At 41.3% G+C, this 26,018-nt stretch overlaps 1 protein-coding gene across 4 annotated transcripts in view; it reads right to left on the bottom strand.

Moving 5' to 3' along the window:
* The window catches only part of USF3 (upstream transcription factor family member 3), an 82,711-nt gene that overhangs the window by 36,291 nt on the left and 20,402 nt on the right, over positions 1-26,018 (bottom strand). For 2 of the 4 annotated variants that reach the window (XM_032773606.2, XM_075071723.1), the window contains exons 2-4: positions 9,816-9,938; positions 8,770-8,862; positions 6,530-6,594 (exon numbers count right to left, since the gene is read on the bottom strand). In XM_032773606.2, coding sequence (XP_032629497.1) covers positions 6,530-6,594; positions 8,770-8,775 — 71 coding nt within the window. In that variant the 5' untranslated portion in view covers positions 8,776-8,862; positions 9,816-9,938. The remainder of the gene's footprint in view (positions 1-6,529; positions 6,595-8,769; positions 8,863-9,815; positions 9,939-26,018) is intronic. The other 2 variants (XM_032773607.2, XM_032773608.2) reach the window with 2 other exon arrangements.

Raw genomic sequence — 26,018 nt, 5'->3', positions numbered from 1 at the left:
ACAGGTGCATGTGCGCCTTGAGTGGGAGCCATGTGGACAAATACTTGAAGAAGCACAGCTGCTTGTGAGACAAGGAGGGAAGAAATGCAATGGATCTCAACACTCACTTTTATTCAGCAGCAGTCTGTGGCCTAGCTTAAAGTAGGCCAAGGCCTCAATTCAGGAAAGCACTTAAGCATGTGTTCAAACACCCTTCCCGAATAAGGACTCCTTCTTGAATCAAAGACCTAACACAAGAAAAACTTTTCCCATATCCTTTGCCACCAAATAAATAAGTTTTCTGTTGGGAGAGTGAAAATGATTGCTTAATTGCAGATCTTACTCAAATCTCATTGTTGAGATGATACCATCAGCTAATCCAGTGCCTGCTCCTGGTCCCACTGAAATCAGCAGGAGGACAACACAAGACCTGATCCTCAAGGGTGCTCTCTTTCAGGTGACACATAAACTGATGACCTGGTGAAATTCCATCCTGGGAATTACATTCTCAAGCCTGCCAAATGTTATATCTTGTGTGACACTCACACATTTAGCAGAACTGTCATGTCTTCTCCCACAGCTGATAGAATGCTATGCACTTGAGAAACTCATATACCCTTCCCCAGCCCCCACCCAAAACCTTGTAGCCTATGGAATGTGCACTTAATCTTTCCCCCAAGTCCTCTCCACTACTTTTTTCTTGATCACTGGGGACAACACCACCACCCTGCTTGTCATGGACTCCCATAATCTGGGTGTCATCTTCAACTTGGAACTCTCTCTAGGTCCTTACATGCAGGCTATGTTTAAGTCTTGCAGATTCTTTCTGCATAACATTTCTATTCATCCACACAGCTAAAACTCTCATCCAGGCTCTCATCTCAGTTACTGCAATATTCTTCTCTCTGACTTTGACAAATGCAGTCTTGCCCTGCTCATATCTATTAGAATACTGCTGCAAAGACACTTTTCCTAACCCATTGCTTTGACCATGTCACTCCTCTCTTTGCGTCTCTTCTCTATTGTGTCAAAGATAAGCTATTTGTCTTTACTTTCAAGTCTCTTCTCTACCTATTGCCACTCCACCTATCATCTCTCATTCAAATATCAAAAAGGACGATGCCTGTCTTCATTGCCTGCTTGTTAAACAAGTACTCTCCTGCTTTCTCCAATGCTGTGCCTCGGGCTTGGGAGGAGCTCCCTGAAACATCTGCAAAACTAAGACAATATTCTCCTTAAAACATTCCTTTTCCATGATGCCTACAAAAAACTTGACAACAATTAGGCTGCTGGTACACTGTCTCATTGTACTCCCCTATCAGTCTGCCTCCAGCCATCCGTTCTTTCTTGTATTATACTTAGATTGTAAGCTCATTGGGGCAGAAACTGTCTTGTTTTCTGTGTTTGTATAGTGCTTAGCACAATGGGATCATGGTATGTGTCTGGGGCTCATAGGTGCTATGATAATATAAGTAAATAATAATGTAACACCAGGAAACTACAATCTCTAGCCCCTCCTTTCTACAGTGGCTGCTCTTTATATTTCTATGCATTTCAAAACCTAAATTATGAACCACAAGGCAAAGCAATTGTCTTTCACCCATTTCATGGATAAGATAGCAGAGAGGTTGTTCATGGTAATTTCAGCCACAGCAGGGAATGAACCCAGGCAACTAATACGTTGGGCCTGAATCTGATTTGTTTTGACACAATGCCTTTCTGAATGACTGTGCCAAATTACGTGCTTCAATATGCTGCCTCTACCACATCCTGACCACATTCTGCTTCCAAGAGCCAGGAACAGAACGCATGAATACCCAGCATTATAGCACTGTCTCATGTGGAAGAGGCTTGTGTTATGGATCTGAGGGTCCTGGGTTCAAAGTCTACTCTTAGGGAAAAAATAGTGTATAGTTATGCGATTAAAGACTGGGGGTAATATTTTCAAAAGCATCCACATGACTTAGGTGCCCTAAATACTATTGACTTTTAATGGACTTAAGCACATTTGAAAATTTTATCTTGTATCCTAAAGCATCATAATTGAAGTGATACAGCTAACCCGAATTCTGGAATTTCCTAGCTTTTCTATGCTGACTTTGCAACCTTAATTTTACCTTCTACCATAATTTTAAATGTTTTATATATATACACAGTCATATATATAATACACACGCCTCTCAAGCTAGTGTGAGGAACCTAGAATAATCATAATTGTTGAAATGACAGAGGTGAATGTGGATAATGCATTAATAGTTATTTTATTACTGTATTATTATTTGTATTTTTGTTAATGGAAGCTGTCCCTTCAAGAACAACAGTGTGTTTGATGTAGACAAAGCAGTATGTGGGAGATTTTGCCTGTGTCCCCAGAGTGGGAGACCGTGCATGTGCAAGCTCCAAAGAGATCAGAATTTGATTTAATAAACTTCTCTCTCCAAAAAATAAGCCTCATTCTTGAAGGTTAGCACTTACTGGGGGACTGGATACCTCAGTGTATTGCTAAGGACCTACAGAACCTTTTGACAGTTTGAAACCAGTCTAGCTTAGCAGTAATTTAAAAGTTGTTTCCATCTAACAGATATTTAGTGGCCCCCTATGTGAGTCTGATGGGTCTTAACTCCACATCAAAAACCCACCATCACATATGGCGGTAAATGGCAGGCCTAGACTAGAAACCAAGAATTGTATGGGCCACAGAGACTGAATTACCCCTATTATCTCTAGAGGAAGCTACCGCTAGACCAGAATTGGGGCATACTTAGCAGGGCAGTATATGTGAGAAAGAGAAGGTCACTCACCCTGTGCAGAAACTGAGGTTCTTTGAACTGTGTCCCCTGATGGCTGCTCCACTGTAGGTGCAGCAGTGCCTCCTATGCCTGAGATTGGAGATCTTTGGTAGCAGTACCCATTGGACCACATATGCGTTTCTGCCTATCTTGTGCCACAAACGGAATCAACATATAGTGCTGTGCAGTCCAACTGCTCTCAGTTCCTTCTTGACTGCAGAGCTTATCTTTCAGCTCCAAAGCAGAGGGGAGGAGGGCAGGTAGTGGAGCACGCTTAGGGACACACATCTCAAAAGAACATCAATTACTGCACTGGGTGAGTAACTTTCTCTTTTTCTTCTTCTTCTGATGTCCCTATGGGTGCTCCACTATAACTGACTGTAAAGCAGTGCCCCTAGTTGGAAGCCTCGGGCTTCAGAGCGGCGTTTAGTGCAGATGATAGGACAATGTGTCCTAGCAGGGCAGCTGATGCTGAGTTGTAATTGCGCAGTGATGGCTAAAAGTGTCTGTGGAGGCCCAGGTGGCCGCTTTGCAAATGTCAATAATTAGGATATTGTTGAGAAAGGCAATCGAGTTGGAAAGAGAGTGGGTAGAAAGTGTTCAAGTTCCAGAAAGAGACTGTTGATTGTGTAGTTGGTTGAAAAAGTGTATACATTGGGAAATTTGCTTGGAAAGGCATTGTTTGGATATGGCCTTTCTATCTTTCGACCATTGATAGGAAATAAGCATGGCTATTGTGTGAAAGATTTAGTTCTATCCAGGTGAAAAGCTAATGCTTACCTGACATCCAAGGTGTTGCTATGTGATTTGGCAAAACACAGGGAAAGTGGACAGGTTGATTTAAATGGAGGAGGTTGCTACCTTGGGTAAGAATTTTGGATGTAGACATAAGGTGACCTTGTCTTTATAAAAAACTGTGTAGTGGGTGTATGTCCTGAGAGCGCCAATTTCTCCTACCTGTCGAGCCGATCTGATGGTGATGAGAAATGCTGTTTTCATGGATAAATGAATATAAGAGCATGTTGCCATGGGCTCGAACAGTGGTCTGGTGAGGCAGCACTAAATGAGGCCAGGGTCCCAAACTGGGGTGTGAACTCATATGTGAGGGTAAAAATTTTGGAGATCTTTCAAGAATCTCTTCATGAGTGGGTGGGTGAAGACAGAGTGGCTGTCTATATTGGGATGGAATGCTGTGATGGAGGCTGTGTGTACACAAATGGAACTTGTGGATAACCCCTGATTTTTTTTTAAGATCCAAAATATAGTCCAGAATGAGTAAAAGAATATTCATCGCCATGACATGATTGGTGGTGCACTAGGATCAGAACCTCATCCATTTTTGGAGGTAAGTGCGTCGAGTTGTGTCATGTGTGCTATTCAAGCGGACCTCTTTTACTGCCTCTGAACAGGTCTCCTCTGAATCTTGAAACCATGGAGGACTCATGCCTTCAGATATAGGGAATGTGGATTGGGATGGAGGATCTGACCCACATCCTGTGAGAGGAGGCACAGAGTAATCAGAGGACATACCTCCTTCGCATGATGGTGAGTATACCAAATTGGACATAGCCATGTTGGAGCTATAAGGATGACTTGGGCTCAGTCCCCTTATATCTTATGAAGCACTCTGAACAAGAGGAGAATGGTTGGGATGGCGTAGCGTAGCACGGCATCCCACGTAATGAGGAACGCATCTCACAGGTACCTGAGGGTGCAGGCCTGCTCTTGAGAAGAATTGAGGGCATTTGATATTCTTCTGCATGGCAAAGAGATCTGTGGTTGGGAATCCCCAGCGGCTGAATATGTAGTGTAGGGTTTTTGTATTTAGCTCCCATTTGTCATCTTGGGAGAATCTCCTCCTCAATGAGTCTGCCAAGGTGTTCTGATATCCAGGGAAGTATGCAGCTGAAATGCTGATGTTGTGTAGGATACATCATTTCCATAATTTCAGGGCTTGCGAACACAGGGAGTTGGACCTTGCTCCACCTTGTCTGGTGATGTAGAACATGCAGGCGATATTGTCCATCATATCTCATATAGTGTTATGTCTGATCAGTGGTAGAAAATGCCAGCAGCCATTGTGGACCACCTGTTGCTCTAGAAGACTGATGTGCAGGATGATTCCACTAGGGACCACCTGCCCTGCACTATATGGGTGAGAAGGTGTGCTCCCCCACCGATTAGGGAGCCATCAGTTGTTAGTATCAGGGATGGTGCTGGTTGAACGAAAGGAACCCTGACACAGATGTTTTTGGATTGTGTCCACCAGAGTAGTGAGCCATTGACCTTGAAACGCATGGATAGGAATTTGTGAAGACTGTGCCTGTGAGGTACATAGACAGTGCGTAGTCACACCTGGAGACAGCACACATGCAACCTGGCGTGCTTTACCACAAATGTGGCTGCTACCATGTAGCCGAGCAGCTGGAGACATGTCCTGGCAGAGATCTGTGGACAGGTTCTCATTGTGGACACAAGGTCAACTACTCCTGAAAATCTGTTAGCTGGAGGAAAGCTCTGGCCAGTATCACATCCAAGTGTGCCCCAATAAACTCCAGGTGTTGTATACGTGACATCATCAATTTTTGTATGTTTATATGGAGGTAGAGATTTGAGAGAAGGTTTGTTGTCTGCTCTATGGCATGAACTGAGTTGAGTTCAGATGAAGCCTTAAGGAGACAGTCATCTAAGTATGGGAATATGACAATGCCTTGTTTGCATAGGTAGGTTAGCACTTCTGCAAGGACTCTGAAGACAACTCAGGGGGCTGTAAAAAGTTCAAAGTGAAGTACCCTGTACTATTCATGATTGGTCCCCATGATGAATCTGAGGAACCATCTGGTGATGTGAAAGGAAGAGAACCAGTCCCCCTGTTTCAGGGCTGGGATAATGACGGATAGCGTAATCATCTTGAACTGTTGCAGTTTGATGAATTTGTTGAGATTTCATAGGTCTAGGATTGGTCTCCGCTTGCTGGACTTCTTTTGGATCAGAAAATGATGGGAATAAAAACCCTTTCCTCTGTGTTGGGATGGGACTGATTCTATGGCTCCCATTTGCAGGTGGTTTATTTCTTCTCATGGAAGGTGTTCATGACAAGGGTCCCCAACGAGTGACGGAGAAGGGTGTGGGCAGGTGAGATAGATAGGAATGGGATGCAGTATTCTTTGCTGATGATGTCTAGGACCCATTTGTCCAAAGGGAAAGAGCTTCCCAGTTGGGAAGGGCAGGAAGTGGGAAAGACTAATTCTAATCTAAATACTAATAGGGAGGGAAGAACAAGGGAGATTTTTTTTGGGGGGGGGGGGGAAGGGGACAATTAAAGGAAACTACTAATTACTAAGCTAAACAGGTAAGGATACTATCTAAAGACTCAAAGGACAGAAAGGCTCTGCTCCAGATTCTATCCCAGACCAAAGGCAGTTGAGAAAGAACTGAGAGTGGTTGGACCACACAGAGCTATATATAGATCCTGCTCACCATGCAAGATGGGGAGGAGCACATGTGAGGTCCAACAGACAATGCTGCCAAAGATCTCCAACCCCAGGTGCAGGGGGTGCTGCTGCACTTACAGTGGAGTATCCATAGACACATCACTCAAAGAAGATTTTGTCTGTCTGCTGCCCTGTAGATAATCAGAGGACTTCACTTAGGTTGCCAAGGTATGTTTTCCTTGGACAGATGGTCTAGCAGAACAGCAGAGGCTCTATAGAGTTTTCGGCTAGACAACATGTGCCAATCAATTGGCCACACATACTTACCGGTGCTGTTTCTTCATAGGAGTCTCATTCTCGGTCATCTCTGGCATGGTTTCAGAGAGAAGGGCCTGAAGAGGAATGGGCAAAAGAATTAGCAAAAATACTGACCTCCCCAGAACTGTATTAGCACAAGAAAGTGTCAGCTCAGTCTTTAAGATTTCAACTATAAGGGTACATCTATACTACCTGCCGGATTGGCGAGTAGTGTTCGATGTATTGGGGATCGATTTATCGCATCTCGTCTGGACGCGATAAATCGATCCGCTAATCAACGCCCGTACTCTGCCTTGGCAGAATGCGTAAGCACAGTCGACAGGGGCGCTGCAGCAGTCGACTCGCCGCCGTGAGGATGGCCAGGTAAGTCGAACTAAGATACTTCGACTTCAGCTATGCAAATAGCGTAGCTGAAGTTGCGCATCTTAGTTAGAACCACCCCTGCTAAGTGTAGCCCAAGCCTAAGTGCAAGATCTATTTGAATGACCCAAGAAGTCCAGCACCTTGATTTGGCACATCTTTAGGCAAGAGCAAATCAAAAGAGTAAGTGTGGTCCCTGTAGTGCACTGTTGCTATATGTGTTGAACAAATTTCCATTCCCTGAGGAGTGTGGCTTTAAAAAAAAAAAACAAAAAAACCCAGAACCAACTACAAAAATTACACCACTTGGTTGTTGGGTGGAAGGTGTTGAATTCTTCATGAGATACTCACAGAAGATATGATGAAACTGGACAGTCTTTCATTCTAATATGTCTACAGTTCCCAGTTTTGAATAAAGTGAATAATAATTGCTGAGCAAAGTAACAAACTAGATTGAGAATATTTTATTAAATAAAAAGTATATCAGTGGCAATGTGGTTTTTCTTGTCAGCTCTTGTTTTTGTACAGATGATATATAAAAGCACTTTTATCAATGTTTCTTGGTTTAGTCTACTGACTAAGTGCCGGACTCCTTTTGAGCATTACTGTGGCAACTATTCAGAGCTGAGCCCTAGTATAATTAGACAAAAAAAACAAACAAACCCTACATCAGTATACAGTTAAGGTTGCTACAAATAGTATACCATGTTCTCAAAAACATCAAAGTCAGTAAAAACAAAGTTAAAATATGACTACATTTCCCAATGCACAACATGACTTTACATATAACCATTCCAAAGAGTGAATACAACCTGTGCAGTTTGTACTAAGACCATTAAAAATGTTAAGGCGACATGATAGTATGGTTACATGAATTTGAAGATGAAGTTATGCTAATGATGGCTATTTTATTTATATACATTATGTACAACCCTAAATCTTTCCTCTCCATAATGGCGCACATATATATATGTGTGCGTGTGCGCACATGCCATTATGGAGAAAAAAGATTTTAGAGCAGGGGTCGGCAACCTTTAAGAAATGTTGTGCCAAGTCTTCGTTTATTCACTTTAATTTAAGGTTTTGTGTGCTAGTAATACATTTTAACGTTTTTTAGAAGGTCTCTCTCTATAAGTCTACATATTATATAAACTAGTGTTGTATTGTAAAAGAAACAAGGTTTTCAAAATGTTTAAACAGCTTCATTTAAAATTAAATTAAAATGTTGATCTTACGCCACCAGTTCGCTTAGCCCGCTGCAGCAGCATGCCATTAAAAATTGGCTCGCATGCTGTCTTTGGCACGCGTGCTATAGGTTGCCGACCCGTTTTAGAGATTGTACATAATGTGGAATGTGCTGTAGATGACAGCAGGAAGATTATTCCTTACAGATTTTTTTGTAACATTCTTTATCCTAAAAATTTAAATATGTTTTATGTAGGTTACGGTGTTTGTATGGAGGGATGTTTCCAGTGACCTGTAAATGAAGTGGAGATGTCAAAAAGTATTCAAAACTACATTATCAATTAATATTGACATTAATTAAAATAATTCTTAGCTATCAGTTAGCTTCCAGTACCTAGACTCTATTTACATTTAATTCAATTCTAAAAAAACAGGCTAGGGGACTTCCCCAGACCTCTGGTCACCCACTTTTCTATGCACAAACTAGAACCAATATAACCATTTGTAGTTAAGTCAATTTTTTATTGACATAAATCGAAATTTGCGACTCAATTTGAAATAAGGGCGTCTACATGTAGACTTGCACCAAAATAACCAAAAGGTGTGGCTTACAACCAGTTTAGCTATTTTGATTACAGGTTCTGCAAAAACAAGCCCTTAGTTAGCTTGAAGGATCACTATGAAGAAATGTAATACACACATACCAACATACAGGAAAACAGTACTCTGCTCCATATAGTGAGAGAGTTGTGTGATGAACATTTGTGGATTCAACAGCAGTAAATCTTCTACGTCTCCTTCAAAAGAACCAACACAAACCCAACTGTCTACTCACAGAATCACAGCTGCAGAATCAGTCATGATCAGTCAGTTTCATTATCTGAATAGGACTTTTCAAAATTCCTTGACTATGAAAAAAATTACTGTGCAAGGAATCTAGGTGACCTGGGTGTTAAAAACAACCAAATACAATAATGGGCCCGACCATGTTTCCCCTTGATATACACTGTTGAAGGTGGGATCAACCATCTTCACAGCATTGCTCCCCCTGAACCAGATGAAGTGCAGACCCCTGAATTCTCTACACAGTTCAGGGGTCTGCACTTGGGGAAGGGCAGAGTATCGGCAGGAGGAGTGAATAGGTTGTAATGTGAAAACATTTAAATTAATTTAAACTTCTGAAGTTTCCATGTCTCAATCAACATATGGTTAGAGCATGGAAACTCATAAAGTGAAACAAACTAGATATCAAAGTGAAACACCAAACAGGTATGTACTGACGAAGTAGAAGGACATGCAAAAATGTCAACTGAAAAAATACTGAAAAGTCAACTAAATTTATTTAAATCATTTCACTTAAAATAAGAAAAACAACCTTTTAACTGTCTTTTTATCTTGTCATTTTCCTAGTAGGTGAGAAAAATCCCTTACCTGCTGCATGATGGCCCCAAATGAGCAAGATACTTAAGCAGATGAACAGTCCCTCTGCTTCAGAATTTGGCACATGCTTAAATACCTTGCTGACCTCTATCCCTATATTTGGTTACTTTACACTCTTTTGTTGGGCTTCATCCCCTTTTTTATATTAGTCAAAAAAGCGGCCTCTAAAGGAGAAAGGAGCATGCTACAAAAGGGTATTTGAGATGGATTTAGAAAGCAATGTGTGAAGCCCAGAACACGGTATCTCATATTATCAACTGGGTATGGTATCCAGTAGACCTTTGGGTTGTGCTAACATCCTTTCACCCACCAACCTGTAGCTGGAATTCTTCACATGAATTCTCAGACTCCTCCAGCTTCACCTCACATCAGTTTCTGATCCAGACACATCAGGTTCCACTGGCAGACTTCTTAGGTTTAACTTTTTTTGTTACTATACAGGAGGAAAGAAAAAAAAAAAGTTATATTAAATTTGGACACCAGGCAACGTTTGAAGTTTCTGTAACTTGACCCTGATGATACTGATGTTACAAGTAAGAAGATTGCATACAGTCTAAAAGTCAGCCATCTAAAGAGCGCCAAAGTTTAGAACTGTATATGTGAGAGAATTGAGGGTAGGCATACAGATGCACTGTAAAAAAAAAAAAAAAAAAAAAAAAAATCTGAAATGGTTTTTTTTTTTACCCACGGAAGCTTATGCCCAAATAAATCTGTTAGTCTTTAAGGTGCCACTGGACTCCTCGTTGTTTTTGTGGATACAGACTAACAGGGCTACCGCTCTGATACAGAGGCACTGTATTTACTGCACACAGAAATTAAGTTCAGACTCTAAGCCTCTTATGTCCTAAATAGATGACTCACAAGAGACCTATACTTATCAAGACCACAAGAAAAATATATTCTAGCTCTGAAAGTTGTACATCTCTACACCCCTTCCCTGAGCATGAGATGGATACAGGGAATATCACCAGCCTGTGGAGGAAAGAAAAAAAACAACCTGAGATCATGTCTAGTTGGAGATACTTAAGATCCAATTCTGCAAAATTCCATACACCTTCAACTCCTCAGTCAAACTTGATGCTGCTCAGAGCTTCATAAAATTGCATCCTTAATCACCTCTAAATTAAGTTTCCACAGTGTCACCATATCCCAATTGGTATTATACATTAGCCAACTCCAGCCCATCTAAAATACAGCCATCAAATGACTTTCCTATCCCAAATATCTGAGCATGTCACGCCCTCTTTGAATACCTCCTCTAGCTTCCCCTTCTCCATTGATCATATGATTTCTTCTTGTCATCAAGATTCTTCTTGAGAACATTCTGCCCATAATTTGAGAAGAATCCACCCAGCTTTAAAATTCGTCTACAGAAGTTGAAAAATGTTTTAATTATATAAGCACTTGTGGCTGGCCCATGTCAGATGACTCTGGCTTGCATGGCTTGGACTGCTGAGCTATAAAACTGCAGTGTAGACAATTGGGCTCAGGCTGAAGCCAAGGCTCGGCTCCAAGATCCGATAGCCTAGGCTCTAGCCCAAGCCTGAACGTCTACAAAGCAATTTTATAGCCCTGCAGTCCAAGACCTGTGAGCCCAAGTAGGCTGACATGAGCTAGCTGCAGATGGTTTATTGCAGCGTAGACACAGAGTAAGAGTTTGGAAGTCTGAGGGTATTTCCTTAATATTAATGTTTTTTCTAAGGCCTGGTCTACACTACAAATTTAGGTCGGCACAAGCCAGGTTAACTCAATCTAATAACGTATATGTCTACACTACCGAGTCCCTTCCGCCAACCTAAGTGGCTGTAAAGTCGACTTCTGTACTCCACCTCCATGAGAGGTGTAGCACTTGATTTGACATCCATGGGTTGACATGAGGACAGTGTAAACACTGCATTGTGTAATATGAATGAATTGATCTCCAGGAGATGTCTCACAGTGCTCCACTGTGACCGCTCTGGAGAGCACTTTCAACTCCACTGCACATTAGCAAGGTACACAGAAGGCGGACAATCATTTTGGTTCTGCCCCACAAACATGACACTTTATGAGGCGCTGCATGCAATTCTCAGTGGTGATGACACCACTACCCCAAAACGCTCCATGGATACCAGTGTCCTCAAGCAACAACGAGGACATTGTTCATGAGGAAGAGGAGAAGGAGGAGGAGAATGTGAGGCAGGCAAAGGGAGCATCCTTTCTTCCTGACAGCCAAGAACCGTTTTAACCCTTGAGTCCATCCCTTCACAGGACCAGCTGGCAGCGGAGCATGATGCAGGGGAAAGCATTTCTGCTGAGTCCACATTTCCCATCATGCTTTTATTACATGCTATTATTTTTTTATGTTTAATCAGAACAAAAAAGTATGTGTCATGGGCATCAGTGGCCACTCCAGCTACGCAGAGGGTGCTCACTGAAAAAGACTGTTTATGTGCATGGGAATGACCCTGGAATCCTCCATGGAGAACTCTAGGAAGCTTTCATGAAGGTACTCTGCAACCCTTTGCAGAACGTTTCTTGGAAGGGCTGCCTTATTTCATCCACCATGGTGGGGACACTCTCCCACACCACTCCAGTATTAACTCAGCTGGCATCATTGCAGCACACAGCATTGCAGCATAAGGACCAGGTCTGTACATGCTTGAGCATCTGCTCCCCTGTTGCCTCTGTTACCCTTAGGAGAGTGATATCGCATAGGATTACCTATGGGAAATGGGGGAAGTTTTGAATGCTAGCCCTTAAACTGCAAACAATTCAACAAGCAATCCGTCCTGTTTGACGAAATCCAGGTCACACAACCACGCTTTCCCAAAAATGCGTGGTTGGAAGAGAACACCGTGCATCGCAAGCTGCATTGGAAAAAAAAAAAAAAAAAAAAAGAGGAGGATGGGCGGGGGTGGCAGCTTCCTCTTTGTCTCCCTCCCCCCCAAACTCAGTGCCGCTTTTGTCAAAAACAAACTATTTGGGGGAGGCTTTACACTGGTGCCTGTCCTCAAGGACCATCCATGTTGCTAGGGGCAAGGAAGCTTTTCTAAAGTTCGAACCTGTGATCCCAAGGATGTCTTCACAAAATCTCTTGGCACAAGACCTCTTGGCCATGCCTCATGGCCTTACTCACCATCTGGAGCAGTAAACCGTCTCTTGCAACAGCCAGCAGTTGTGATTATGTTGTGGCTTGCAGTGAGGTGTACTGAGGAGTGTTTTGTTTTTTTAAATAAAAAGTATTAACCTTGCCAGAAACACTGTCAATGCTACCCTTGTGCTCTGTATTCCTTGCAGCTGAAACCTTGTCCGTCGGCACATCCTCCACACTGGGACAGGGACTTTCCCAGATTAGAAGGCAGAAAAATGAGACTCAGGAGGATATGTTCAATGAGTTAATGTACACAAGAGTGACAAGACAGAGCTCAGAGCATAGAGGATCACACTGTCTGAGAAAATGGACATGGGCATGAACAGGGAGGACAGGAGAGCATGCAGGGAACAAGAGCATGCCATGCAGGAAGAGATGTTGTGTATTGCGAAGGAGCAATCAGACATGTTGAGGCATCTGGTTGAGGTTCAGGAAAGGCAGTTAGAATCCCTCTGCAGCCTATGCTGAACCTGCTGCCGCCATCATCGCCCAGTTCTACATCCTCCTCCCCCAAACATCCCATGGGGGAGGGGGAATTCGGTATCCCTTGCACTTAACACCAGGGAAGGGTACAAGGACCAGAAGGCACCCATTCCCACACCTTTGATTGTTATTGCAGTGCATCTGTAAGCAAGTTTTCCTTGTTTCTCCCCCCCCAGTTTTATCAGCCCTTTTGCTCCCGGTTATCTTACTTTTCTTTGCTGTGTCTCTGTGTTTGTGTGCATAATAAAACTTCATGGATTGAGGAGGAAAGGCTCTTTAGTTGCTCAATACACAGTGTTGGGGGGTGGAGTTTACAGGGGAGAAATGCACTGGAGGGGACAGTTTGGTAAGGTACAACACTGATAAGCAATGAGCCATACTCAGCAATGAGCCAGAGTAAACCCGTTTTCAAAGCCTCACAGAGACGCAGATCCCCTCGATGCGCTCTTCTTACTGCCCTGGAGTCAGTCTGGCAGCCAATTCTGAGCAGCCAATCTTGCCTCAACCCCCTCCCTCCCACCAGAAACTTTTCTCCCTTTGTTTCACAGATATTATGGAGCACAAAGCAGGCAGCAATAACAATGGGGTATCGCTTTCATTGACGTCTAACCTAATAAGCAAACAACACCAGTGACCTTTTAAACGTCCAAAGGCACATTTCACCACCATTCTGCACTTGCTCAGCCTATGGCTGAACCAGTCCTTACTGCTGTTCAGGCTGCCTGTGTACGGCTTCATGAGCCATGGGAGCAAGGGGTAAGCTGGATCTCCGAGGATCACAATTGGCATTTCAACATCACCAATGGTTATTTTGCAGCCTGGAAAGAAAGTCCCTGCTTGTAACTCTCTGCACAGACCTGTTTCCCTAAGGATGCGCACGTCATGCACCTTTTCCCAACCATCTCACGTTGATGTCGGTGAAACAGCGCTGGTGATCCACCAGTGCTTGCAACACCATTGAGAAGTACTCCTTTTGGTTTTTATACTCTTTGGCAAGGTGGTCTGGTGCTACAATAGGGATGTGTGTTCTATCGACCCACTGCCGTTAGGGAACCCCATCATGGCAAAACCATCCACTATGTCCTGCACGTTGCCCAGGAGTCACTACTCTTCTTAGCAGAAGTCTGTTGATGGCCCTATAAACTTGGATCATAACAGATCCTGTGGGAGATTTACCCACTCCAAATTGATGGCCCACTGACCAGTAGTAGTGTGGCATGGGAAGCCTCCACAGAGCTATTGCTACTTGCTTCTCCACTGTCAGAGCAGCTCTCATTTTAGTATTGCTGCACTTCAGGGCTGGGGAAAGCTCTTCACACAGTTCCTGGAGAGTGGCCTTACGCACTTGAAAATTCTGCAGCCACTGTTCATCATCCCATAGTTGCGTAATGACACGGTCCCACCAATCAATGCTTGCTTCCAAGGCCCAAAAACGGCACTCATCCATGTCAAGGTGATGCATGACTGTCGCCAGCAACTCTGATTTGTTCTGCTCTAGGTCTTCCACCAGGGCTGCTTGCGTGGCATCACATTGTTCCATGCAGCGGCTCCTGTATTAGCTGTGTAAATAGTGCAGGATTAGGCACAAGGTGTTTGTAATGCTCACAACAACAGTGTACAGCTGAGTGGGGTCCATGCTTATTATGATATGGCGTCTGCATGGGTAACCCAGGATTACGAAAAAAGGCATGAAAAAGGCTTGGTTTGTTTGATGCTGATTTCAAGGAGGGAGGGCGGGAGGGAGGTAAGTGCATCACGGGAGGCTAACGCCATTTCCCATAACCATTTGTGCCAACATTTTGGTCCCATAAGACATTGCAATCCCAACCCAAAATTCCATTCCGTTATGTGCACTGTGGGATGGCTACCCACAGTGCAGTGCTCCATGCGTCAATACAATCTCTGCTAGTGAGGATGCACTCTGCCGACACAATGAGCGTAGTGTGGACACGTATGATTGACTTGCTTAAATCGGAGGCTCGATGTCGACTTACATGAAGTCGACTTAACTTTGTAGTGTAGACATGGCCTAAGTTTTGCATTCCCTACTTTGGTACTGTCTATTCCCATGACTATTTCTTGAGAGAACTTAATCTCTCTCAGCACAATTACATTTTAAAAATATTTAAATACTTTCTATCAAGAATTCTGTGGTTGGGTCCATATTAAAGGGATAGTATCACAGCCTGCTATTAAGGTTGCCCCACACTTCCAAATGTAAGACCATGTTTTCAGTTGCTTACAATAGTGGTTCTCAAAAATGGTCTGCTGCTTGTTATTTAAAGCCCCTGTGGGGCCGGGCCGGTTTGTTTACCTGCTGTGTCTGCAAGTTTGGCTGATCGCGGCTCCCACTGGCCACAGTTCGCCGCTCTAGGCCAATGGGGGCTGCGGGAAGGGCAGCCAGCACATCCCTCGGCCTGTGCTGCTTCCCACAGCCCCCATTGGCCTGGAGCAGCAAACCGCGGCCAGTGGGAGCCGTGATCAGCCAAACTTGCAGATGCAGCAGGTAAACAAACCGGCCCGGCCCGCCAGGAGCTTTCCCTGAACAAGTGGCAAACTGGCTTTGAGAATCACTGGCTTAAGAATCACTTTGAAAAGCCTAAACGGTCTGGGCTGAAATTTTCCATGCCAGCTCTCTGCCTCTGGAAATTTTTCAGGCAAAATGGTTTAGCCATGTCAGAGAACAAGGCTAGGAAAAATAGTTATTGTTTTGTTGTTAAAGAAATATGAGAGACTTTTTTTTGAACAGCTCCAGCACCCCATGCTTTGAAGCAGGGACTTGAAATTTCACATGGTCTTGGCTTTGGCCTTTGTGTCAGAGATGTCATCTTCAAAAATCTGTACATATCTAGCCAAGTTATGAGCTTTTGAAAAATGGCAGCTCACACGTGCTCATTAGAGACTTCTATTTTAACTTTTAAAAACTCTGAAGAGTCCATCCTCACTGTGCATGCTCGATCCCCTCACAGCTTCTGTGCTTGGTCACATGGTGCCTGTGCCATCTCCGCAGAGTGAGTGATCATTCCAGCCAAAGCCTACAGGGGCTCAGAAGAACTTTCCGTGTAATGCCTGCTCCAGGCCAGGGTGGAGCAAGCACTGGAACTGAAAGCAGGGAGCATGTATATCCTATGCTCTCAATGACCCATCCCCTCCCCCAATCCCAGCTGGCAGCTAGGCTGCCTGAAGGAGGAAGCCATCAGATTTGAACACATAAGGGAGGGAAAGAAGTAGATTGAGATAAGGAGTCTGATGAGCGAGGGACCGGAGTGGTGGTGGGTGAAATGTACCACCCCCATCATTATCTCTTTTCGTCTTGTCTGTCAGATAAGTTATTCAGGGTATCGACATCTTAAATTCTACTGGAAGGATGGGGCACTGTTGTGCAAGAATGTTAGTAGATGCTATCAACCATTTCTTTCATCTTTAGAGGATTACCTGACGGAAGTTGCTTGGACGACTAACCAGATGCCAGAGGATCCATGTATCCCCCGTTTTCCTCTTCATGTTTAGATTGTCACCAAAATAAACAGAGTTCTACCAACTGATATGTATAACATTCCCCTAAATTTTGGAATTGATTGGATGTGGTGTTCAAAAGTCTTCTGTTGCATCCAAAACAGAAAAATACTATCAAGTTGTACACAGAGTTTTGGAAGCCTGGCCAATGATTAAAAGTATGTGTATGTTTATATTCCTTATTCTCCAATTTAAATCTCCCTGTACTCCTCCATAACCAAATTTCTTCTGAGTGTACCATAGAATTATCTATTTAAGGTGAGAGTTTTTAAAGGCTTGCAAGAATTAAGCACAGGGTTGTCAATTTTGGTTGAACGTATTCCTGGAGGTATCACCACATGACAATCTTTAATCAGATTAATCTTTAATTCCTGGAAATTCCAGAACAATTCTAGAGGGTTGGCAACCCTAAACAAGCAACATTCCTGACACCCTCCACCCCCTCAATATTTCCAAGTGTTTTTATTTGTAGCACACAGAAAAAATAAAAGACACAAGGCAGCCAGTTAACACGTGTAGCACATCATCTTCCTAAACAATTCATATGAAGTTCATTCCAGATTTTGACTTCCTCCTGGAATTTTTGCAGAACAGGGAAGTTAATCTTATAAAGTGTGTCTACTGTGTCAGTGATACATAACTAAGTGTTTTATTTTTGTAGAGGCCAATGAGAAATGAGAGCAAGTTATGATTTTCACTATAGTTTCTTTCTTCACATTGATAGACAAAAACATTGTGTTTTGCCTCATATCTTAAAACCTAAGACATGACTAAAGCTAGCAAGTCCCTGGAGAGGTACAAGTACTGAAGATAAGGGTTATGTAAGATATAATAAAATGCCATCTGCACAGAAGATGTTTTTCTTCTATGGTTTTAGTTTTGGGTCCTGTAACATTTGTAGTAAGTCCAGACAGCTGTTTTGTAACTAGAGCAAATAAAAATAGTGAACTTGGACATTCTCGTTTTGCTCCTCTTTTAAGGGATTCACTTACTAGAATACTAGCTTTCTGAGTTTAGTATAAGGCATTCACTTGTTTTGTAAAACTGGACATTTTGTGCAAATCAAGCTATTAAAAATGGTCACTCAACTCAGCTCAAGGTCTTCTCTGCATCAACAGATAAAAAGAACAAATTCCTGTTTCTTCAACCGATTGAAGGGATGCAATTGAACATACATCACAGGCTGGCTTTATAGCCATCCAGTCCTGGGGTCTTCTAAAGCTTTAAGGTGTTCATTCATAGCACTTTAAATCTTGGCTCTAGATATGGGGTTTTCTAATTTAATTGAATAATCTTCTGCTAAAAATGACAGAGGTGGTTTTTAGGGGATATGGTGTGGGAGGTAAATATTAATTTTGCCAACACTGTAGGATTGTGACATATAAAAATGGGATAGAAGTCCTCAAAAAGATGATTTAACTATCTAAAAATCTCTCATCCCCCCCCCCTCCTGTTTTGACAAATTACCTTCTTATGAGCTCTCCTTCTCAGACAAAAATCCAGAATGTTATTAGTTGTCTCACCCTATCATAAAAAGGTTATTTTAGCTAACTTTATTTGATACTATCTTTTCACTCAGTAGTATAATAAATTACCGCTTTAAATTTTATACATGCTCTGTACTGCTTTTGGATTTAGCATATCTTTGTGAAGAGCTTCCAATTTTGCAAAATAATTATTTCCATTTGTTTTTTCTTTAAAATTATTAGCTATATCAAACAACCTTCCTCAGATTACTGCTTAAGCTGTTTCACAAGGAGCAGCATCACTTGTATCTTCCACCTAATTCATTTTTATATGTTTGAGTGTATCTTTTTTTAAACATTGTGATGATTCTAGTTCTATAACAGAATATCATTTTTATTTGTATCATTGTAATGGCTAGGAGCCCTACTCATGGACCAGGACTCTCACTGTACTAAGTACTGTACAAAGAAAAGAAAAAAAAAAACCCACTATCATTCAATGTCCAGTGCTTGCCTTATTTTTCCTCCTTTACATTCTGTAAAATACCCCAAACAGGGGCATGATTTGTTACAATAATACTGCTGATACCAACTTCACAAATCTTATATAGATTACCTTACCTTTTCACAGTCCTGGAATGGTTCAGTTTCAGAGAATGAGCACTGATTACGCAAACAAAAAAGAGTCAAGTTCTCTCTCCCCAAGATGTAGCTCTCTCTACATACTCACTAACTACATTATAGTGATTGCTTTTGAGTCTTCTATTAACATGTTCCCCAAAGCCAATGTACTTTTTTCTTTTTTTTTTTAAAATCAGACTAACTAAAATCCACTATTGTAAATGAAATGCTTTTGAAATGCAAGGCAAGATTCAGCTATATGTTAACTATGTTGCATTTTTTAAATTGGGTTTACATAGATTTATAAAGGGAAATGTCTAGATCATCAACAGTTGCCTAAGGTATGTTTCTATACTCACTATTAGATAAGACCTGCATTACTTGAACTGGTAAGGAAAGGAGCCCCTTTTGGTATTTTCCCCTCTTATAAAAGAGAATACACAGATTTCCAGTCTCACCTTTTTTCAGCCCAGTTTACGGTCCTCTAGGAAGATGAGGTTCTTGTATACTTGCAGTATCTGGATGCAATTTTTTTTTTTTTTTTTTTTTAAAAGATAGCTGGGTATCTCTTTTTCCCTACCCCTTTCCTGGATTATTAGATAGATTAACATTCAATTAGACTATTGCATAAATCCTGTTTATCTGCATTATGTGGTAAAATCTAGAAGAGGTAAATTTTTTCCTTATTTCCCAAAACCTTTAAGAGGAAAAAACCTCCATCAACATGATTTAACAACATTTTAAATGGGCATGCCTACACTTAAACCAACTACCTATACCAATGGGATGGGTTCTCTGGTGAAGGCAGATAACCCACCTGCCTGAGAGCTGGTAGCTAGGTCAATGAAAGAACTCTTCCATCAACCTGGCACTATCTACACCAGAGGTTAGGTTGGCATAGGGATTTTTCACACACCCCGAGAAACATAGCTATGCCAATACAAGTAGAGTAGCCCTTAGATATTGATACAATTAGATACTGAACAATCACTTTTTCCCCTTCTCAAAAAACAGTTGCCTTATTTAAATAATGTTTAAAAATATTGTAACAAATAAATGTACACACTTGTAGTAGCTAGATGCTGTATAAAAATATTTTAAAGTAAGAAAATAAAGGAGACACTGATGCTTTTCAGAGCTCATTTGTGATCTTCTTATCTAGCCTCTGTTAATGAAGAGCACACATTCATTGCTTAAATCCATCTTGATTTTCCATAAGCTGCAGAAATGTCATTATTAAAGAGTTTAAACTGATTCCAACACAAGGCATGATACCATATCTTTTTGTCTGAAAAGTTTCTCCTTTTGTAATTAAAGTTTTCTTCCCTGGCTAATTTTAAGATTTTGGAAGGATGGAGAATTTTATTGTTGCTCTTGGTGGTTTGATCATGTGATTTCAAGAAGGCGCTGTAGTGGATTCATTCATCTTTTTTTAAAAAAAAAGAAACCCCACCCAACAATATCATATTTGCTTAAATTACGAAAAAGCAACTTCATTCCTTCCTCTTCTTCATGGAGACCCACTGTTCTTACAAGAGCTCTTGTTTTTATCCTCCAAGCTACCCAAATTTTCTTAGATCCTAGCAATTTCAGTTGAGTTTTACAGATTTAAGCTTGGAGTGAAGCTTTTCCTCTTTCAGTGTTCAATCTCTGAAAAACTTGTGGAAACCACCCATACTACCTATAATATCTACATTTTAATGAAGAGAAGTCATTTTGTTCAGTAGGAAATATATTGCCTTTCAGAATTTTGTGTTTTGCGGAATTTGTTTTTCCACACATGGACCTCTCTGCTCAGAAAGACAAGGAGGGGTCAATTCCCCATCACAGCTGTCTAGTCAATCTTAAGGAAAAATAAAGGTAAATTCCTGATTTTTAATCACTTCCCTGAGTTACAAATATGGCAAATTTTAAGATCTGATGACCCAGTGAACCCTAGTAATGCATTCTTAGTCCCATTTAGGAGAGCTATAAGCCCTCTGCTACCTTGGGTGACAGTTTGTGTCACAGCCTCCAGGATCATCAATTGAATGACAGGGATAGGTAAAAACTCTGGCTAGGAAAAAAAGTTGTGAAAGATTGCTCCTCCTCCTCTCACTTTTATAACAGATGATTAACAGCATCTCTAACTGCAGGCTAATGGAAAAAATATATAGCTGGGAGAATCCCCTTCCTCCCCTCCAAAGAACTGAAAAAAAATCTTCCTTATTTACATAGCTTTTAAAAATAATTTTGCAATACATTAAGTCAGTCAACCAAGCTGAGAATAACTATCATAAAATGACTATTTTTGAAGTGACAGATTCCGAGGCCACAAGGGGCCATTGTGATTATATAGTCTGACCTCCTGTATAACACACAGGCCATTGGACTTCCCCAAAAGAATTCCTAGAGTAGATCTTTAGAAAAAACATCTAATCTTGTTTTAAAAATTGTCAGTGATGGAGAATCTACCACTATCATTGGTAAATTGTTCCAAAAAAAATTTGAAGATACATAACAAAGGACACCTACCAAAAGTTGTCTGAGCAATGCAACACCAACATTAAGCAAGGTGGAAAATCCAGACTTCAATCTAGACATGGCATAAAATTTTCAAAAGCATTTAAGTGACTTAGGTGCCCAAGTTAATTTTTGTCTAATTCTGCATATATGTTAGGCCTTGTTCACACTGCAATATTTTAAACAATTCAATGGGAAGTTAGATGGTTTTCAGTACTTATATGATTTTCATCAGCAAACAACAAAGCAGAAGTCTGTAGAGAGTAAGCTCACAAGATCTGCAATTTGCACCTGTGCATAGCTGAGGGAACTGGTAAATGGCTAGGTCATCAGTGGTCTTCTCTAGGATGGCTTTTCACTGTTGTGTATGAAATGAGTGTGATGGTTCCAGTTGCGTCTGGAGTAGTCAGATGCTCCCATCACTAATGGGGATTGTTTAAAAATTGAGTGTGTGGTTTGTTTGTTTTTTTTGCTTATTCATGATGGATAATGTGATAGATTAACTTTCACTGTCTCTTATTGGATCATCATTAACACCAAATCTCTAATTATAGAATTTTCCAGATTACATACTGCATGAATTTTGAGAAAGACCCTTTTCAGTCCTCTTTATACACAATTAGGAAATAAAAAAATGCAGGGACAGGATAACTGTTTTAGAATAATGAAAAATCAGCATCCTTGGTAACAGCAGCTAAGGTGCCAAGCATGGACAAGGTTCCTTAGTATTCACAGTCAATATTTATCTGACTCTCTAGAGAGGATCATTCCATGAAAGGTTTAGGTGAGGATTTCCTAACTTTTTAAAGCTTATGCTTCCCTTCAGAAAATGAAACCCAATTAATCCTCCACCTTCAACTCCAGCATGTGTTAAATGCCTACTCACAATTAAAATTATAAAATATTTTAAAATATGTCCTTATTTTTATTTTAAGGAATGATAATTAGAAGTTAGGAAAGGTCTGAAATTCTTGTTGGAAAAGTTATTTTATTATTTAACACTGAAATAGAACACACTTTCAAGTTTACAATAGCAGCAAAAACTAAAAAAAAAAAAAAAAAAATCACTAGCACGTAGCAACATTTAGATAGGTAATGTGTTAAGCAACCCTCTTGTGAAGCTTCAATCCAGGTTGTTGCATGTGTTCAGCAAATGGCAATAAGGAATTGTCTCCTCACCACAGCTGCTAGGCATGCACCAAAATGATGGATATTACTTGGTAAATTGTTTGAATCTTCATAATATGATATTCTCTCCTTTTCTTACAAGCTTTGATCAACTGTGAAATACCATCCTTGGCTTCTGAGTTTGCACTCACCGAAATAAATGGTGGAGTTGACACTTCAGAGCTATTATTTCAGACTCTGCAAACTCAGAGACCTAGTCTACAAAACTGTTTTGTACCAGAGACGTGTCTATCTTGGTTACACACTGATCACATTTGGAAGGTTCTCTTCCCAGCTGCAACAGCTGGACACTTAGATCTGTTTTTCCTTTAAGTTTTGCTGGCATAGTTATGTCAGTGAAAAAGCCACACTGCTAACAAACAAAGCTATGCCGCTAAAATTCCTAGCGTAGAGGCAGTTATTCTGGCAAAAAAAGGGTCCTTTGGAAGAATAGCTTATTTAGTTTAGAGAACTGTCAAATAAAGATATACAGAAAAAAGAATTCTTGTGAGAATTTAACTTCCAATTTTAAAGGATGCCTTTTTGCTCCACCATTTACCATGTTGACACTTTTTTGGTCCTCTTACTTTTTAAAAAAAATTTATTTAGGGATTACATTTAGTTTGAGTTTCTATTACGGTATTTTACATAGCCTCCATGCAGCTTGCACACATTTCACCCTTGTGACTATTTCTTTTAAATTTCTGTTTAACTAGCTTCTTCACAAGAGAGTTGCCTCTTCCCTTGTGGGTTCCAGGACAGGCTGCTCCAAGAAACAGTTATTTACAGTGTATATAAAGTTTATTTCCAAATCCATTACTCAAGCAAAGTCACTGAGAATAATTGAATTCACCCATTACCACCATGTTTTCTGCCTTTGTGAAACACTCAGGAAGATTAGAAAGGCTACAATTACCAGCATGTTGACAGTCAGGTAGTTGGTAGCATATTCTTATTACTATTACACTTATTGTTCAAGCATGGAATTTCTATTGCTAGAGACTATGGTATAGTTTGATTTAAGATTTTTATTTTGACTCTATGCTTTCTTTCACCTATACTGCCACTCTCCCACTAGCACTTCTACCCAGGACATGAGTAAGGCTACTTTTCTAAACAGCACAAAAGGTTTAATGCTTTACACACACACTCCAACTCTTTCTATCTGCTGGAAATAGAGGCACACTCTTGATAGTCCACAGCATGAGACAAGTTATATTCTGTGCCAAGGAGTCTGATATATGTACTGATGATCAGTTTCTCAGGACCCAAAATCAGGTCGCTGTTTAATATATTAAAGAAGAACTGCACCAAGATATTTTTATAGTGATTTGCTGCAATCACTGGCTGGAAACAAAGCAAGAATGGTGTAGGGTATCCACATAAGAGATGAACTAACCCAGAAGCTAAGTCAGATATCTTATTTTAAATAAGGTGTGCTAATCTTCTCTCTTCTGAAATAAAAAGACTTTCTTGGACAATAACTTAGATGCTGGAGTTTTGTGAGGGCTGTAACTGGCCCTTCCACTTGTTTGCTTAAAACCATGTTTCTGAAGGTTTTCAAGGAATAGCTGCTGGGCCCTGATAAATGATAAAGGTCATCCCAATGAGAGTAGACATGTATCCCTTTCACTTGAAAGGAGGAATGATGTGGCATTTGCGAACACCACGTGGAACTGCAGAGTCCAAAATGGGAGTAACTCCACTGGAAATGCTGCTTCTTGTAGCAGAAGCTAAAGTATCTCTAAGTGACTCTATAGCCATATCTTCACTAGATCTCTAGAAGGTTTATTTTCACATTCTGAAGTTTTCAGAAGATAATACTGTAATGATAGATTTTTGTATTTTCATCTGAATACCAATCTCCTTATGGACTTGAGACCCAAGATCTAAAATAGGATTGCATGATAAAGTTTCTCTTTGTGAATCCATAGAATCTTGTGCCCTGTCCAAAACAGACGATTCTCCACAGAACTGGTTGCATCACTGCAGCATGTAGAAGACAGACTATTGCACTCTTCATCTTCTGATGCTATCAAGGGTCTTGCTGATGTGTTGGTTTATTTTAATATACTTTTGCGAAAGGATAAACTTGTACCTGGGACAATGAGAGTTATATCGAACTAACTTCCCTGATTATCTCAAGCACCCATTTTCCAAAGTAGTTTACTCTCAGATGAGGGCTCATGCTGAAGCACCTCCTCCAGAGGGACAGGGAAATCTGTCCAGACTTGGAATGAAAACACACACCCATTTTGGGCTTGGATGGCTTGCCAGAGAATCCCAGCAAGAGGATGCCTTTGCTGTCGTTCCTGAATGTGTAGTCTCTAGGTTAGAACCTGGAGAAGACATGGCTTCAAGTGAAGCACCTCCTGAGATAAGGTAGTTTGAAGATTCTCTTGCTGAAAGGAAGGAGGAAATTCCCACCTTGTCTAAATCCTCAAGCTTCAGCAACTGCTCTACGTCTATGCTCTCCAAAAAGCTTATCCTTCCAAATTTTTAGTTACCAGTTTAACCTGCAATTCCAATTTCTTCAAGTGGCGCCATAGTTGCTTGAAGGACACACCTTTGTAGTTTTGAAAGTACAGCAAATCAAAGATGAAGCTTTTGTCCTGAAAAAGCTGCAAGGGAACTAAGTTTAGAGTCAATTTTACATAGGGTTTTTAGGGCACAATCCCAGATGACCTCCTAGTTGAGCACATACCTTCACAATGGGAAAATGAAGCCAAAACTTTAAAAGCTGAGGCTGCCGTATCCAAGTTTAGCTTAAGTGATGATCTTATTCTCCTGACTGTGGGTCTGGCTAGAATGGCTCCTGAGCAAGACTACGTCCTTTACTAAGGAGATTACAGTAGGCTTAAGGTTAAGTAGAGTAAGGAAGACCATTTAGTTCCTTGGTACAAGAAGATCTTGATAAGAAATTCTCACTGCACCTTAATCATACCCTTCCAAAAACATAAGTACCTGCTATAAAGTTAGGCCCACATTTGTACTTGGTTCTGGGAGGTTTAGTTGAGAGTCTGAGATACTGTATCTCAGAGTCCCAGTATTAGAGATTTCTCCTACTTTTTAGATAGGGTTGCCAACTTCCTAATAGCACAAAACCAAACACGCCCGCCCTGCCCCTTCCCAGATGCCCTGCCCACACCCCACCCTTTCTCCAAGGTCCCACTTCCTGCTCACTCCATCCCACCTCCCTCTGTCGCTCACTCTCCTCAACTCAATTTCACCAGGCTGGGGTGCCACCGACTAGCCTTTTAATGGCCTGGTTGGCAATGCTGACCAGAGCTACCAGGGTCCATTTTTTGACCAGGAGTTCCGGCGAAAACCAGACACGTGGCAACCCTATCTTTGAGGATCTAGAGGGGAGACTTTTTTCATAAGAGTGTTTAAAACTTTGTGCTGTCCCTTAAAAGCCAATTGTGAGCAATATCTTTCTAAGGGGCTCAGCGCATGGACTAATGAGACAGCTTGTGAGGGAAAAATGCAGTACAAGGGAGATTGAAAAGACAGTCTGCAGGGATGTAACTTGCATGTTTCCTTAAGGAAGACAGTAGCCACTTTGTGACCTCCTATGGGAACCTCAGAGGCTAGATGGGAAGAGGAGGTAGGTTAATCTCACATG

This window comes from Chelonoidis abingdonii, chromosome 1, assembly GCF_003597395.2.
Source record: "Chelonoidis abingdonii isolate Lonesome George chromosome 1, CheloAbing_2.0, whole genome shotgun sequence".
Lineage (NCBI taxonomy): Eukaryota > Metazoa > Chordata > Testudines > Testudinidae > Chelonoidis > Chelonoidis abingdonii.
This window is presented reverse-complemented; position numbering and strand designations above follow the sequence as displayed.